The following is an 18,489-nucleotide window of genomic DNA, read 5'->3' as shown; positions in this document are numbered from 1 at the left end:
TGTTATTCTGTCTCTCACTGTTCAAATAAATCTACCATTAAAATTATAGAATGATCATTTCTTTGTCAGTGGGTAAACATACAAAATCAGCAGGGGATCAAATACTTTTTTCCCTCACTGTAGATGGTGTGTCATAACTTTTTACAACTCCCTGTTTGTCACTGCTCTGGTTTTATATGAAGCCGTCCAGGTGCTGATAATAACATGAGATTTAATTTTACATCCTATTAATGGGAATTCTCTCTCAGTTCATTGAGTCAGAGCAATGGGCTCAACTCACCAACAGGAGCAGAGTCCTTTAACTTCCAAATGGGCATTTTAACAGGCCAAAGATGTTAGCCTTTACCTGTGTATCTGTCACTTACGCTACTTTCTGATCACCAGAATGACATTATACTTTGCATCGCATTTGTTATAAAAAATCTGTTTAAATAAATATAGAACCAGCAAGATGATGCAAATTTCCAGTGACCGATACTGTATTTTATTAATACAATGTATGCTAATGTTAAAGCTTTGTGATGGTCACCCTCGTAATTTATTTGCATCCTTATTTTTACTACAGTAATGTTATTTTGTTATAAAATGTTCTCTCTTAGAAGAACCTGTATTTTGTAGTGTAGGTTTGGTTAGGCTCACATAATACTGACTAGCTAGAACTAGTGTACATGATGACATGCCACCAAAGTCAGTAAAAATTCATTTACACACTAAGGGTATGCAATGCAATTTCACCCCCAAACACATCATGTAAGCGTTGTACCAAGCCTCGCATGAAGCCCTCAGTCAGTCAGCACTGGACTCATTTCAAGTGCATTTCCATATGCAATACTGGCAGCAGAGCAGTTATTCTGTTTTGGCAATGCCAGCATTCAAGTATCAGTTAAGAGTAGATGGTTTCATATTTTTTACTTTTTGTTTTGAAAGAAATATTAACTGTTTAATGGAATAAGCCTAGTTTGAGAGGATTCCCAGAATCCCCCACCCACAACTATCATTTGTACATTCCTATTAAACCTGTATCCTGTGAAATTGGCTTCCCTTCTTCCACTCATCCAATCAAATTACTGGATAGGAATGGTCTTTTAAATCATCTTACTACCTTTTGAAACTCCACATTTTAACGTTGGAGTACACTTTTACAAATCATCACAAGTTATCATAAGCCAGTTGAGATGTGAATCTAGAATGACTGGCAGCCACACAGGTGTTTTGTACTGTCTGATATTGACTGACACCCTGGAAACCCCACCCCCTTCACACTTTCTCACCTTAGTCATTTTTTACAGTCCTCTCAATTTTCCCTGATTGACGCCTACAACAAAGTGTAAAATCAAGAAGTTACAAATCATTTTAAAGGTAATGATGATTGGAAAGTGATTACATATGCTTCTTGCTCTCCTGGACTAGCTGCCTTATGTGATTGCACTAACTTTCTACCTTACGTGATTGTCAGGACCGTGTTTATGAACCTTTTTCATGTATTTTAACAATTGGTTCAATTCACACCAGTTGCATCAGAGATGTGTGTATGTATGTGTGTGTGTATGTGTATGTGTATATATATATATATATATATATATATATATATATATATATATATATATATATATGTGTGTATATATATATGTGTGTATATATATATGTGTATATATATATATATATGTGTGTGTATATATATATGTGTATATATATATATATATATATATATATATGTGTGTATATGTATGTGTGTGTGTGTGTGTGTGTGTGTGTGTGTGTGTGTGTGTGTGTATAATGCTGTTTGGTTCTTGCTCTGCTGTCTCCTGTCATACTGAGTTTTGTTAGTTACGTCTGGCCGAACTTCCACTGTTCTCCATCCCTCATGTTTAATTCACACAGCTGTACATTTGTTTTCTTGATGTGTGCAGGGTTGCCAGGCCAGCAAAAATCCCAGCCCAACTATATCTTAAAAACCAAACGAAAAGACCAGAAACTAAACCCTAGAAAGTTCAGGTATTGGAAAAGGGGGAAACATTTGTCTTATTTTTCAGTCTTCAGTCTCAGTTCCTCAGTCTTGGCCATTGTTACTCCATAATTCCCTTTTCCCTCTTCCAATCTCTACAATATAGCTTGAAACAGAAATTGTACTGTACATCATAGATGCATTGTCTGTGCTTACACTTTCCCTTTGTTTGTCAAAGGCAGTGTTTTGTGGAAGTCAGTGAGATTTAATTCTGATTGTTGGCTTTATAACGACATCTTGGTGGCCAGGGACTACTCTTAAAATAGCTCCAAAAACTGCACATGCGGACTTGCTTTTTTTATACACAACTTTCGAAAACTAGCCCAATTTGGTGTAAAAACCATGATCCTGGCAACCTTGCATGCGCAGAATGCGAGGGGGGAATTGAATGGACAGGCACTATGTGACAGTCCTACAATGGATCTAATGTGAATTCGGGGTTGACCAAACACAAAGGAGTCAAACACATCTTACCATTCTTGCTAGAACTGACTCCTAATTGTTCTGATGTGCAAAACAACTCCGAGCACACCACCATATCAGCTACTTTGTAGGTGGTTTACAGTACAGTGATTGTGAATACAGAATATTGATGAATTTTCTCCACCCTCACAATGTTTAAAAAATACACTGGCTGGCCAAAAAAAAAAAGTTTTTATTGCACCACCTTTAGCTTTGATTACAGCGTGCATTCATCATGACATTGTTTTGACAACCTTGTGCAACGTGACATTTATTTCCATCCAGAGTTGCATTACTTTTTGGCTGAGATCTTGTATTAAGGACTGGAGAGTCGAAACACTCCGTAAAATCTTTTCCAGCACATCCCAATGGGGTTAAGGTCAGGACTCTGTGCTGGCCAATTCATGTGTGAAAATGATTCCTCATGCTCCCTGAACCAATCTTATACAATTTGAGCCAAATGAATCTTGGCAGTGTCATCCTGGAATATGTCTGTGCCATCAGGGAAGAAAAAAATCCAGTGACGGCATAACCTGTACATTCAGGTACGCAGATGACTTCATTTTATTGCCGCGTAATGATTCTGAGCCGAGACCTGACCAACTGAAGCAACCCCAGATCATAACACTGCCTCCAGAGGCTTGTACAGTAGGCTCTACGCATGACAAGTGCATCACTTCCCTTCTTACCCTGATGCACCCATCGCTTTGGACTAGGGTAAATCTGGACTCATCAGACCACATGACCGTTTTCCATTGCTCCACAGTCCAATCTTAATCTTCCTTAGCACATTGAAGTCGTTTTTATCTGATTAGACTCTCACTGATTGGGGCCACACAGCTGTTTAGTCGCAATCCTGTAAGTTCTTGTCACATTGTGCATGTGGAAATGCTCTTACTTTCAGTATTAAACATAGCCATGAGTTTTACTGTCAATTTTTTACAATCTCCGATCATAATCAGAGATTTTGAATTCATTTTTCTGACCCCATTTCTTCTTCAAAGCTGACAGTCCACCACTCTCCTTCCAGGTTTTAATCATGCGTAGGACAGTTCTTAACCCAATTCCAGAGATTTCAGCAATCTCCTTAGTTGTTTTGTTTGCTTTATTGCAGGCCGATAATTTACCTCTTCTGTAACACAGTAACATCTTTTCCATGACCATGGGATACGTCTTCCCACCTGGTTGTTTAAGAAATGAGAAGCTACACACTGCATCAGTTAGGGTTAAAAGATTTGTTGTCAGAAAAATATTATACACTGCAATAATGATATAATCATAGGCTCTTAAGTATTTGTTTATTTAAATCTAAACAGCCACCTTTTTTTTTGGCCAGGCAGTGTATATAATAATAATAATAATAATAATAATAATAATAATAATAATAATGTAAGGCTATGAAAAATTGCCTTTATTGTTTAATCTTTTGATCTTTGTTGAAATAATTCACAAAAATACTCTGCTCTCCTGGATATCAAACAACTGCGAACAAAACACTGGTTTATCAAAAAAAAAAAACAACTATTTGTTAAATATAGGTGTGCAATAATTATTGGCACCCCTATGAATTCCTATGAGAAAAATATATTTGAAGTATATTCCAATATTCCATTTGGTACACCTGGGTGACTAGGAAAAGGAAATTGATCAATCATGACTTCCTGTTTCACAGGGGTATGAGGTAAATATGAGGTAACACACAGGCCAGATTCCCTTAGTCATTCATAACAATGGGTAAGACCAAGGAATATAGCTGTGATGTGCGGCAAAAGGTTGTTGAGCTTCACAAAATGGGACGTGTCTATAAGAAAATACACGAGCATTGAAAATGCCCATTTCCACCATCAGGGCAATAATTAAGAAGTTCCAGTCAACTGGAAATGTTATGAATCGACCTGGAAGAGGACGAGTGTCTATATCGTCTCAACGCACTGTGAAGAGGATGGTTCGAGTGGCCAAAAAATCTCCAAGGATCACAGCATTCAAATGGGATCGGGTTCTATGGTCAGATGAAACCAAAATAGAGCTTTATGGTAATAAACACCAGAGGTGGTTTTGGCACACAGAGAGGTAGCCATATGGAAAAGTACCTCATGTCCACGGTTAAATATGGAGGTGGATCTTTAATGTTTTGAGGCTGTTTTTCTGCCAGAGGACCTGGACATTTTGTTAGGATACATGGCATCATGGACTCTATCAAATATCAACAGATATTAAATGAAAACCTGACTGCCTCTGACAGAAAGATTCAAATGGGCCGTGGTTGGATCTTCCAGCAGGACAATGATCCAAAACATACATCAAAATCAACACAGAAATGGTTTACTGACCACAAAATCAAGGTCCTGCCATGACCATCCCAGTCCCCTGACCTGAACCCCATAGAAAACCTGTGGGATGAACTGAAGAGGAGAGTCCACCAGCGTGGACCTCAAAATCTGAAGGATCTAGAGAGATTCTGTATGGAGGAACGCTCTCAGATCCCTCGCCATGTATTCTCCAACGTCATCAGGCGTTATAGGAGAAGACTCAGAGCTGTTATCTTGGCAAAGGGAGGCAGCACAAAGTATTAACCCTTTTAGTGTTATTTAGTAAAATCCTAGAATCCTGTGAAAGCTTTAGGCTTGCAGTTACAATTATCAGGTGAAGATATTCGGATGGAGAGATACATGCAGTGCTTTTTAAGCTATGTGAGATAGTCCTGGTTTATTTTATAACTATGTGCACTAAATGACGATCCAGTAGCTAGTGGTCGTGACTTTAAACAATTTTTAGCTCTCTAGGCAGGATGCCACTTTAGCAGGATGCTCAGACAGCTAATTTGTTCACTTGGGCATGTAAACCAGTTGTTGTTGTTGTTTTTTGGCATGTCAGAGCAGCACTGGGGACTTGTCTAGTTTTAGTCATCTTCCTGTTACCCTTGGGACGCTCAGCGACTGCTTGACCCACTTCCATCTGTCACCTTTTCTTTTCCACCCCCCCATTTCCACATGTCTGCTCATCAAAATCCACTCTTATCTGTGCATGTACTGCTTCCATCCATCTGTATCTGCTCCCTCTCCCCTTCCTTTTATCTCTTACTCTTTGAGCAGGCAGGAAGATGAGAGCTGCTTCAGCCAATTATGATTATGCGCATTCCAAAGGTCCCAGTCTTGATTTGCAGTCCTTGAGATGCCAAGTGTGCAAGCTGAAAGTAATGATTTATTCTAAGCTCAGTACTGCGACAGTCAGCACTTGTTCTAATGCATATTCTCTCCAGTTAAAGAAGTGTGCCTTTGCAATTTGCGGATGATTTGAAGCTCAAAAGCATTTTATGTCTATTGTGCAGCATTAAATCGCATCAGAGATGAAATCTCACAGCGGTCTCTGAACTCCATGTTGCCGCCATCGTCATGTTCACTGCCTCCCATTCGTGCTATCCATTCTTTAAATCAATTGAAGGTAGACTTTTTGTATGAAATGTGAGCATGCCAAAAAAAATAAATAAGAAGCCTGAAAATGTCTTCTCTTTCTTTGTTTTTTCTTCAAAGACGACACACTTCTTTGCCCCCAGAAGTCACAGATAACCAAGGCACCTATATTACTCCTCTAGGTCGAAGAAGTTACCCCTGTCGCAAATGGAAGTCAGCATCTCTTGGGTAAATTGAAAGGTTTACTATTCACTTCTGTTCATTGACGACACACGGATGCCGCATGTGTTCAACTGTTCTACATTCCATACAAATGTTCTGCCTCTGGTGCGTCTTATTTTAGTTGGCACTGCACTGATTCCTCAATATGTCTTGTTTTCATGAGACAGCTGTGTCTGTGTGTATAGGCAATAACTGATCTGTGCTGTGTTTTGGGCTCTGTATGCTTTCCACCATGTGGCCCTGCTGATGGGGCTGTGCGTTTCCCATTTTATCATGGAAATGTCGTGTAACTCACGCACGTTTAACAAGCTGAAGATTTTCCACAAGGGGGTGCACTGTGTTGACGCTATAGAGAGCTGCATTGGAATGCGGTCAGTGAATTTCCACAGATATGTGCTGGAAAGAGGACGAAATAATAATTAATTTTTTTTTTTAATCTGCTGTAAAATCTGAAACAGGGATGAGCTTTTTGTTATTCCTACTGGGCTGGTAATAAAATGAATGCTAACACTGCAGAAACTGGGAAATAACAGCAGTGCCTGTTTTAAACCACACAGGGTAATTGCGTTGAGCACATGAGAATTTAATTGACTTGCGGTCCTTGGGATCAAAATGTGGCTGTCCCCTCCCACCCCCACCCCCCTTCATAGGCACTGTGTGCAAGGACAAATTTGCAGTGGACTATAAAATGACTGGTGCTGATATGTTGCTTGGGGAATTAGAAGTGTTTTCTACTTTTATGGTGCACACCGAGGGTCTTTTAGCCCAAATAACAAAGGAGCTGAGAGACTTGTAACTTTTTGGTAATCCCTGTAAGCCATAAGCAGGTAAAAAATGGGGTGGGGGGGGGGGTTGTTCTCACTTCAGTCTCCTCTTCAGGAAGAGAATGCATGCTCAATTGGGTTAAGGTCTAGTGATTGACTTGTCCAGTCTAAAACCTTCCACTGTTCCCCCTGATGAAGTCCTTTGTTGTGATGGCAGTGTGTTTTGGATCATTGTCTTGCTGCATGATGAAGTTTCTCTCAATTATATAGAATACATTTCTCTGTAAATTGGCAGACAATGTTTCTGTAAATGTCTGAATTCATTCTGCTGTTACATCATGAGGTACATCATCAATGAAGATTAGTGAGCCTGTTCCGAAACCCCAAGCCATGACACTACCTCCACCATGCTTGACTAATGAGCTTGTACCTTTTGGATCATGAGCAGATCATTTCTTTCTTGGCCTTTCCATCACTTTCTTATAGGTTAATGTTGGTTCCAGAACTTTTGTGACTCATCTCTGTATTTCTTTGCAAATTCCAACCTGGCCTTCTGATTCTTACTGCAGATGAGTCGTTTGCATCTTTTCTGTGTACAATGGCTCTGATCGATTTTTCCCTCTTTTGTGAGCTTCAGAATGGCTTGCTTTCTCCCCTAGACAGCTCTCTGGTCTTTATGGTTGACTTTTTAACGGCAAATGCAGTCTTCACAGGTGAAACCCAGGGCTCAAACTAAGAGTAGACATTCAGAGCTATTAACTGTATAAACCAGGGGTCTGTATCTTCTCCACAAAGGGACAGTGAGGCTGCAGGCTTTCTTTCCAACCGAGCAGGAGTCATACCTGATTTTACTTATTTAATGAGGTCATGTTGGTCTCCAATCAACTATCCGGTGTGCCTACTTTTTGGTTGGAATAAAAGCCTGCAGCCATACTAGCCCTTTGTGGATAAGACTGAAGACCCCGGTTTAAACAATCAATCTAACAGGGAACACCTGGACAACAAGAAACCCCTGCCAGTCACATGTTCCACTATGATCATTTGAGATATGGCTGGGTTTGAACAAAAGGTGCCATGTTCTAATATTCTAACACATCTAGATGTAAATATCAGGACGCGAAAGCTGAAATTTTACATCTATTGTCTCTCACATCCTTTGATCTCGAACCCAAATGTCTTCAGTGTATAGCAAAAAACAAAAGAATTGGCCTTGCTCTTCCAATACTTTTGGAGCAGGCTGTAAAAACTGCTTTCATTCCTACACTGTTCTCCAGACTTGGGTATAAACACCCTGAAGCTAATTTAATTTCAACTCAATTGTACTGTACCACACGGCTAAAGTTATTTGTCAGTGTCCAAATGTTTATGGACCTGATTGTACTTGTTGTCTGATTGCCTTTGTATTCTCTATTATTTCTCAAACTCTGCATTTTTACTGTGCTTTCCACATCCACACATCTGCATAGTTACAGAATTTATGTACAGTTTGCAGCAATCGACAGCTTTAATTGCGCGCTGTTAACGCATGCACAGAGCATATTTTTTGCTCGAGTTAACTTTACACTCTCATGCGCATGATTCCTAACTAGAAGCACTATGAAGTACAATGTTTTTGCTATCTTGTGCAGTGCATGTGCATTATCTAAACTAGACATGGTGTTCTCACTTTTTCTGTCAGTCTTTTTATTTTAATTAGATCTTGTGCTTTGTAATACTGCAGTACTTGGCTGATTTTGTTTTTCATTGCCTTTCATTTAAATATGAAAGATATACAGATGGTACACTGGATGGATGTTCCACGAAAATGGTATTAAACAACAGTGTTAGGATGATGTTCTCAATATTTGGTAGTACATGTGAAGTTTGGTAATATTATATATATTTGGTAGTATATTTGTGATTGCACACCATTGACTTTGTTTAAGTTTAACATGATGTAACTAGAGCTGCAACAACGAATCGATAATCATCGATGATGAAAATCGTTGTCAGCGAATCTCATTATCGATTAGATGGTCTGCGCGCAGCCCATTTACTCATCACGTTACTTCTGTTACGAAAACACGCTTCGGAGAGTAAATACTAAAGTTGTGTCCCAAATGACGTACTGTACACTTACACTATGCACTATGTACTCTACCGTCTAGTGCAGCGTTTCCGCGGACCCCTAGTGGTCAGTGGTGTAATTGCAGGGGGTCCGTAGGAAAGATTTAAAAATGTTTAAATATTATATATTTTTTTGTTAAATGTATCAAAATATATTCAAATGAGATGTTTGAAAATGAATCAATTCGGTTATTCGCGTGCATTCACAAATATCACGTTAGCTGAGCTGACGATCGTTCATTGATGGATTTATTTTACATTGATTTACAAATGAAATGATAATTTGCAAAATCCTATGAGTGGTAGACAAGTTCAAGTGTCACACTTATGGATAAAATAAACAAAGGTTAATTCAGAGAGTCAAATTAAATGTCACACCAGCAATAAAATGTAATTGAACCTGGTATTTGAACCAATCCCTGGGGAATGACTGGTACTACCACTCAACCAGGGATTGCTAGGACTGTAGAATTCAGGGCTTTTTGTGCATCCACAAAAAGTAATGATAAATACTATATATATCTGTATATATCTATATATCTATATATATACACACACACATATATATAAAAAACACTTTATATATATATATATATAAGTATCTATGTATTATTTTTTATTTTTTTATAGATTCAAAAAAATTCAATTACAGTTCTAAATGAATAATATATATTCTGGTGTGGGTGTGTGAGTTTGTATTGGGTTCTTCTCAGTCTTACTTAATTGGACAAACAGTTGTGGAAAGTTTTATTGTGAAGTTTGTATTTGTAACACTCAGTTTGTGGATTTTATTTTAAATAAATCAAAAAATGTCGCCCCCCCCCCCCCGATTAATCGATTAATCTGAACAAATAATCGGCCAACTAATCGATTATGAAAATAATCGTTAATTGCAGCCCTAGATGTAACTAAACTAACTGCAAGCATCTATCTTGTTGTTTTTAGCTAACATTATGTAACTCATTTAACAACAATAGTTGCCTTATACGCACTCACCCCCTCCCAAAAAAAAATTAGATTTAAAAAATAATAATCTGGGTCTTCCCATAAGTATGTGAATGTTATTGCTGTGATTTTGATATAATTCAAATCATTACTTATTTAAAAAGAGTATATTGCTTAACATGAGAACTTTAAGGATTTGGCTTTAAAGGCGTATTTGTTGCAGTGGACAAATCACTAAATATCTTACATTTCAGAAAAGTGCATACGTTCTTTAGCCAGTTCGCAAAAAAGTGTGTGAATGGCTTAATGACTAAATACTGGATCTCTTCTTCTTCTCAGTGATTAGTGGGTGTCAGAAACGGAAAGTTGTGCAGCGCCACCTTGTGTACCGGGGTATTTCTGTGTTTCAATAAGCGCCATCTACTGTCAGGGAGTGAATTTGCACTTTCATTCAGCGCGTTGCCCGCATTTAATGCCTGGGAGTGAACACACAAAACCGGACCATTTGCGAAAAACATCCCGGTGTGAACAGGCCCTAAGGAACTGTATGTTCATTAGGTCCCTGAGAATGAGTCGATGGGAACAAAAGGCAAAATGTCTCATATGCAAACCTGTGTGTGTGTGTGTGTGTGTGTGTGTGAAGAAAGAGCACATATTGCAACATATATTGTAAATGTTGTTTCCTAAACCTCTATGATATTTTTGATATCACCACATGATTCACCATGAAATATGGATAAACGTGATACCAAACATGCCGTGAGTAGTATTGTTATTAAACACAGTTTAAATGATCAGGTTAAGTTCACATGGTATCTCCTGAAATATACATTCCTGATTATTTTAATCCTTAATCAAATTACTGCCACAATTTAGAAATCTACTACAAGGGAAACACGAATTCTGCTCTCTACCAGAAAATCCTAAAGGTGAATGTCCGGTCTTCAGGCCGTAAGTTGAAACTCGAGCGCGACTGGATTATGCAGCAAGACAACGATCCAAAGCGTAGGAGTAAGTCCTAGTCCTAGAAGTAAGTGAAAGACTGATCTCCAGTTATCGGAAGTGTTTGGATGCAGTTATTCCTGCTAAAGGTGGCAGAAACAGATCAAGTTTGAGGGGGCAAATACTTTTTCACATTGGTGATAGATGTTGGAAAACTTTTTTTTTGCTTCAATAAAAAATAAATAAATAAACAAACAAACAAACAAACTGTACTGTGTGTTTACTCAGGTTGCCTTTGTTTTATGTTGTATTTAATTTGAAGATCTAAAACTATTTAGTATGAGATATACACAAAACAGAAGAAATCAGCATTTTTTTTCACAGCACTGTATGTTGTGTATTAATAATTAAAAAAAATATTAATTGCTGGTAAACAGCAGCAGTATAAGACACTTTGGACTGTGCTTTTTTGGTGTATTACAAAATCAGTGCATCTTGTGCAGGGCCGAATCTCTACCCTGGCATGGATTATTTTTGCATAATGGCTTGGTCTGTTATGTCTTATTCCTTACAACATGCGGTCTGCAAATTCTACTGATTACAGTAACGCTTCAGGCTTTCCCTGCATGCTAACTACTGTTGACCGCAGGAAGTTGCAGTTATGGCAGGCTTTGAACACAAGTACAAACAGTGATCGTGGTTCCCTGGGGCTGTGGACTTAATCTTCAGAGGCTTTAGAGATTGCAGTCCCTGTTTCTGACTGAAGGGATTTGATTGAGTCATGAGGGGGGATAAAGTCAGGGATGAAGGAAACCGGAATGCTTATAGGAGAGGCTAGTGGACAGAAGATTGAATGCTATCAGTATGTTGATCATAGTAGCATGTTTAATAGAACCTTCATTACTGAGGGTACGATATCTAGATGGATAAGCATCTAGAGAATGCAGGTAGTATTTGGAAGCAAGCATGGATACCGAGACTACCCAGTGGGCCATGTTAGCAGCTGTCATTGATCGGGTGCAGGCTGTTAATGACTTCCAAGGAAATAACCGTTGACAAGATGGACACGATTCACGCTTCAGAAGACAGCCCAAATTCTCAAAATAGTCGTTCTTAATGATACTTAACGGCAATATTTGTTCTTTTGTAAGACAATGACAAACACATCTGGAATAAGGCAAGGCAAGTATTTAAGGTAAAGGATTTTGCTAGTATAGGCATCCAGCCTTGTGTTGCATTACCATAAACTTTGCAACATGCAGACTTTAATGAGCACTTCTTAATTAGACAAACCACATTTCAGCTCATCAGTATTCCACTCACAGGCCACACGATCAATAGCAGCATTTGGTCTTGAAGTAAATTCTTGCAGATCATTAGCAAATATGCACTTTTTAGAGATTTCACAGACCTCATTCTTAAGGTAGAGTATGTACTAAATGAAAGCCATTATGATTGCTTCAGAAATGGATATTTATTGCCGAACGTTCAAACAAAATTTAATATAAGATTAAGACAACTTGAGTAAACCCTAAATGATTTTTAAATGATCATTTCTTTTATGGAAGGAAAAACGTTATCCAACACCAACTGGCCTTGTGTGGAAAATGTAATTGCTCTCGTACTTACTCAGTCAGCCAATTAGACACATTTAAATTAGTAATTGGGTTAAATTAGTTCAGACACACCTGGGTTTGATTACTCTCAGTCTGTTGGGTCCAAACATGGTTATTGAATATAACTATGTTCAGTAACTTGAACACTGGAAGGGTTGAAAGGGTTACAAAGCCATTTCTAATGCTCTGGGACTCCAGCGAAACACAGTGAGTGCCATTATTTCCAAATAGTGAAGTGGCCAGCGTACCAAAATTCCCTCAAGAGTGCATTAATGACTCATCCAGGAAGTCCCAAAAGAACCCAGACAAACATCTAAGGAACTGCAGGCCTCGCTCGCATCAGATAAGGTCAACGATGATGATGATTTCGCCATTAGAAAGAGACAAGGTAAAAATGGTATCCATAGGATAGTTGCGAGGTGAAAACCACTGCTAATGAAGAGGATCATCTCACACTTGCCACAAAAAAGAAAAACGCCTTAATGATCACCGAGCCTTTTGGGATGATGATTTGTGGAAAGGGGTCCCTGATACATCTGGTGTACAGCTAACACGGGACATCATACAAACAGTCAAACATGGTGGTGGTAGTGTGATGGTGTGGCGATGATTTGCTGCTTCGGGGCTTTGGATGACTTGCCACAATTTATAGGATTCTGCTATCTACAAGAAAATCATGAAGGAGAATGTGTGGTTATCAGTCATGTGATCTGAAGCTCAAGCACAATTGGGCAATGCAGCAATACAACAATCCAAAGCACAACGGCAAGTCCACATCTGAAATTAAGGTTTTGGAGTGGCCTAATCAAAGCCCTGACTTGAACCCCATTAAGATGCTGTGAAGTTACCATAAATGGGCAGTTCATGCTCAAAGATTGATCTCCAGTTATGGGAAGCATTTGGTTGCTGCTAAAGGTGGCACAACATGTTGTTAAATTTACTGGGCACTGTCTTTTCCACATGGGTGATTCTGTACGTGTTGCAGATCCTTTTTCCTTCAATAAATGAAATGATCGTTTAAAAACTGTGCTTCATGTTTCTTCATGTTCACTTTCTTACGTTACAGTTTGTACGAGGATCTGAAACCCTTTAGTCTGGCGTGCAAAAATATAGGAATTCGGGAGGGGTAAATACTTTTTCATAGAACTGTATTTGGCTAATCAGTTCAAGTTCAAGGGGCTTTATTGTCATTTCAACCATATACAGCTGGTACAGTACACAGTGAAACGAAACAACGTTCCTCCAGGACCACGGTGCTACGTAAAACACACACTAACCACATGAGACGACACAGAACCAAATAAGACCTACACATTCTTACCTAAAGTGCACATGCAGACGTGTGCTAACAACACAGGACAGTACAATACTGCTAAAACGGGACAATAGGCACAGTAAGTGACCGTGTAGCATCGACCAATACACAGTTCTAGTGTGAAAGTGTCTGATATAACAGGGGGTACAAAAGATAGGTGCCAAATAGTAACATTATAATTAGCTTATACCAAATATGGACATAGTAGTTGTTACAGTAGCAGTCAGGTAAAGTATATAATAGTGACAAGAAATGAAATACTATATATTTATAAATACAGTAGCAACAAAAATGCAATAGTGTGAATACAGGAATGTGCAAATATTGCGATGGGAGTGGGATGGTGTTCAGTTCAGAGAGAGAGAGAATGTGTGTGTGTGTCAGTCCTGTGTCTGAGTATTGAGGAGTCTGATGGCTTAGGGGAAGAAGCTGTTATACAGTCCGGCCGTGAGGGCCTGAACGCTTCAGTACCTTTTTCCAGACAGCAGGAGGGTGAAGAGTGTGTGTGAGGGGTGTGTGGGGTCATCCACAATGCTGGTGGCTTTGTGGACGCAGCATTTGATGTAAATGTGTATGGTGGAGGGAAGAGAGACCCCATCGATCTTCTCAGCTGTCCTCACTATCCGCTGCAGGGTCTTGCGATCCGATACGGTGCAATTTCTGAACCAGACAGTGATGCAGCTGCTCAGGATGCTCTCAAAAGTTCCTCTGTAAAATGTTACGAGGATGGGAGATGGGCTTTCTTCAGCCTTCGGAGAAAGTAGAGACGCTGCTGGGCTTCCTTGGCTATGGAGCTGGTGTTGAGGGACCAGGTGAGGTTCTCCGTCAGGTGAACACTAAGGAATTTGGTGATCTCCACGGAGGAGCCGTCGATGCTCAGCAGAGAGTGGTCGCTCCGTGCTCTCCTGAAGTCAACAACCATCTCTTTTGTTTTGTCCACATTCAGAGACAGGTTGTTGGCTGCGGCGGGTCCAGTGAGGGGGGGGCAGCAGGGTCTTGATGTACCTCATGACGAGCCTCTCGAAGCACTTCATGGTGATGGATGTGAGTGCAACAGGACGGTAGACACTGAGGCAGGATATTTTGATTACGTCATCTCATTCCTTTTCCATGATATCTGTGTAGCAGTAGTTGTAGGAAAAACACATTGATTTACACCCTGGTTTTGACAAATTGCTCAAATCTATGAAACATTTCACATACTCAATGAACACTTTATTAGGAACACCTGTACACCTACACGTTCGTGCAATTATCTAATCAGCCAATTGTGTGGCAGAAGTGCAATGCATTAAAACATGAATCTGATGAATCTCAATTTCTGCTGGAGCACACAGATGTTGGGGTCAGAATTTGGTGCCAATGGTATGAATCCATGGACCCAACCTGCGTTATGTCAGCAGTCCCGGCTGGTGTAATGGTGTAATTATTGTTTGAATGCCGCAGCCTATTTGAGCATTGTTGCCACACTTCATGGCCACAATGTTCTAATGGCGACATTCAGCATGATAATGCATCATGCCACAAAACAAAATTTCTGTTTTGATTTCATGAACATGACAATGTGTTCGATGTTCTTCAGTGGCCTTCCCAGTCACCAGATCCGAATCCAGTGGAACACCTTTGGGATGTGGTAGAACAGGAGCTTCACAGCATGAAAGTGCACCTGAAAAATCTGCAGGAACTGTATGACGCAATCATGTCAACATGGACCAGAATCATGGAAGGAATGTGTCCAATGTCTTGTGGAATACAGACCACAAATTATGGAGCCTGTTTTGAAAGCAAATGAGGCCCTACCCAGTATTAGCATAGTGTTCCTACTAAAGTGTTCAGCGAGTGTACATTGTTGTCTGAATGTCTTTTAAGCTCGCTCTTTGGTCTTCCCCCAGCACACACACTGAGTGAGAGTAATTGAACAAATGTACATCCCAGTACATCCATTCATTATTTTCAGCATTGTTTAAAAAGAAGACAAAGCTCGTTTCAGATGACTGGAAAACCATTTTACATTGTTCTCAAATAAGAAGACCAGATGTTCTCAAATAAAAAGACCAATGTGTGTTAAATGTATTACTGTCGTTGAGACCGTCCGAGTGTGCTCATTCCCAAAAGCTTACCCACATTCATTTGGATACATTTGGAAAAGTTACTTCAGAAAAATCCCCATCTCTTCCTCCCTGATCTCTTTAATGACTTGGTGTAAGTTTCATATCACGTCTGGCTTGTTGCCCGGCTCTTGGCAAGCATCAAGGTGGTTTGATATATGAGTATGGGTGAGTATGGGTGGGCGGCTTGCGTTTGGCGGCCCGGTGATGAGCGGCTGAGTGGGGAAAGCAGCATTACTTTATCACTGTAACACTGTGCAATAGGACTCACTCGCCCCTGTGCCTGTCACTGGACCACACCACTCCTACAGGCAGTTAATTAACTTCCCGCCTCTACGTTGATGGAAAGCAAGAGGGAGGCAGGCAGTGAAAACAATTGAGTGTGTATGTGTGTGTGTGTGTGTGTGTGAGAGAGCGAAGTATTTAGTCTTTTGTGAAGACCAAATGGTACAAAAGCACCAAATGTTCTCACAGTCCTAACAAAAATATGGTGTTTGTGTTTTTCAAATAAAATGCTGTGTAAAAATAAATAAATAAATAAATAAATAAAGTCTGCAAAATGTGTCCTATAGGTTACTAACGTTAACATTAGGGTTAGGTATAAGGTAGGCACAGCATTAATTAAATGCCGATTTGTTGCACTCTCACCCAAGAGACAAATCAATATTGTATATTGCATCTGCTCTGGGCTTTTTCCCTGCTAGTAACGTGCCGTATACGGTTATTACCGAGGGTTGGCTGGAGACACCAGAGGTGTAGGATACGATTTAGAATTTCCCTAGAAACATGCAACTTATTGATAGCCTGTGACTTACAAAAGACCTGGCAGAATGTCATCTTTCAACGAGTCACAAAACATTTCAGAGGGGGAAGGGAGAAGAGCTCCTTCATGTGCCGACACTGGGGTACCGTTTCAGTGGGAGTTGTTTTGTTTTCTTCCTGAACTGTGAGGCTTGCAAATAAAATGATTTACAATAGCACTGACTCAACGCCTGCAGCTTCTGATGCAAATCCAGCGCATTATTCATACTTGAATAGCAATATGTTTCCAGCGTTGCTCTTTGTTGGTATTCTGACAGCATGCTGACATTAATATACATCCACCATAATTAATGCTACGGTGTGTAGGATTTATTTTGTTGTTGAAAAATTTTGGGGAGAATCCATTATTGAGTCAGGAATTCAAAATTCTTGAGCTGCTATGAGTCACCCTGACGTCCTGTTGGGTTTGACTTGGTAAGAGTTTTCAAATGCATAGGTCTCATGCCAGCTTAGATGTTGCTGTCTCACATCATCACACCGAAGACCTGCCCTAAATGTTCAGTGCAGTTAAACACAATAATAAAACAAGGCCTTATCTTTGCACCAGTTAGCTAACTATAGCCAGTTAGGCCACACACAGCCCCGCTGACAGCTTGTAATCTCGTTCTATAGACCTGAGCGAGCAGCACTCTGACCTATCAAAGCTGTGCGCTTGGCTCCCGAATGGTGCAGAACAAAAATGTTCACCCTGTCAGGGGGATTTAGTGAGTTTGAAGCCACAATGCTGGATTAGTGGTTAGCACGTTCGCCTCACACCTCCAGGGTCTGTGTGTGTAGAGTTTGCATGTTCTCCCCGTGCTGCGGGGGTTTCCTCCGGGTACTCCGGTTTCCTCCCCCAGTCCAAAGACATGCATGGTAGGCTGATCGGCTTGTCTAAAGTGTCCGTAGTGTATGAATGGGTGTGTGAGTGTGTATGTGATTGTGCCCTGTGATGGATTGGCACCCTGTCCAGGGTGTACCCCGCCTTGTGCCCCATGCTCCCTGGGATAGACTCCAGGTTCCCCGTGACCCTGAAAAGGAGTAAGCGGTAGAAGATGGATGGATGGATGGAAGGAACTCCACAATGCCACAGCCATCCGTGGTCGGGAATCCAAGAGAGCAGAATTAGCCGTGCTGTCTGGGTCGGAGGGCTGTCTTACTCTCTCTCCACTGTCAATCACAGTGACACTAGCCAATCCTGGTGCTTTTCTGAGTATGTTATGCTGCACGGTGATGCAGCATGAGTAGCAGTGTGAAAAGATGCAGCCAGCTGGCTTCACATGTTTCTCTAAAACATTTGTCTTTCCAGCGTTTTGTGAATGATGGATTGCCAACATTTCATTCCAGGAGGTCACATATTCAACATTAATTCATCATTAATAAGTGTGCATGTAGTAGTGAAAATAGCATTCGTTTATTTTCTTCCCCTTCAGACCTGCTATTTCTGGAAATACGTATGACCTTCATATAAAATTTTACAAATATTTTTAATTGTTTGAGAAATTTCGAACTCGATATGTAACTAAAATCATAATATTTTGTTTATGTGCAGTTTGACCTGACGTATTAATTTAATAACCTGGAGTTTGGAGTGAAAAATAGAGCTTTGGGTTGAAAATATAATGAAGGCCAGTCGTTTATTTGGGATTATCTCCGTGTTGAGACGGTGTGGTTTGGAAGTATTCATTTACCGTACAAGCACATTGTTCGTTGTCGAGGAGAAGCAGATAACACGTACTATTTAATTAAGTAAGAATATGAGAAAGACGGAAGAAAGTGCTAATAAGGTTTTA

General features: G+C 40.0%; 1 protein-coding gene across 4 annotated transcripts in view; it reads left to right on the top strand.

The window, feature by feature from the left end:
* Positions 1 to 18,489, top strand: part of iqsec1b (IQ motif and Sec7 domain ArfGEF 1b) — a 214,754-nt gene that overhangs the window by 86,514 nt on the left and 109,751 nt on the right. For 3 of the 4 annotated variants that reach the window (XM_053653636.1, XM_053653637.1, XM_053653643.1), the window contains exon 3: positions 5,998 to 6,105. The exons of the other annotated variant lie outside the window; for it this stretch is intronic. In XM_053653636.1, coding sequence (XP_053509611.1) covers positions 5,998 to 6,105 — 108 coding nt within the window. The remainder of the gene's footprint in view (positions 1 to 5,997; positions 6,106 to 18,489) is intronic. 4 annotated transcript variants of the gene reach the window in all.

The sequence above is a fragment of the Ictalurus furcatus genome, chromosome 21 (assembly GCF_023375685.1).
Source record: "Ictalurus furcatus strain D&B chromosome 21, Billie_1.0, whole genome shotgun sequence".
In the NCBI taxonomy this organism is placed as follows: Eukaryota; Metazoa; Chordata; class Actinopteri; order Siluriformes; family Ictaluridae; genus Ictalurus; species Ictalurus furcatus.
This window is presented reverse-complemented; position numbering and strand designations above follow the sequence as displayed.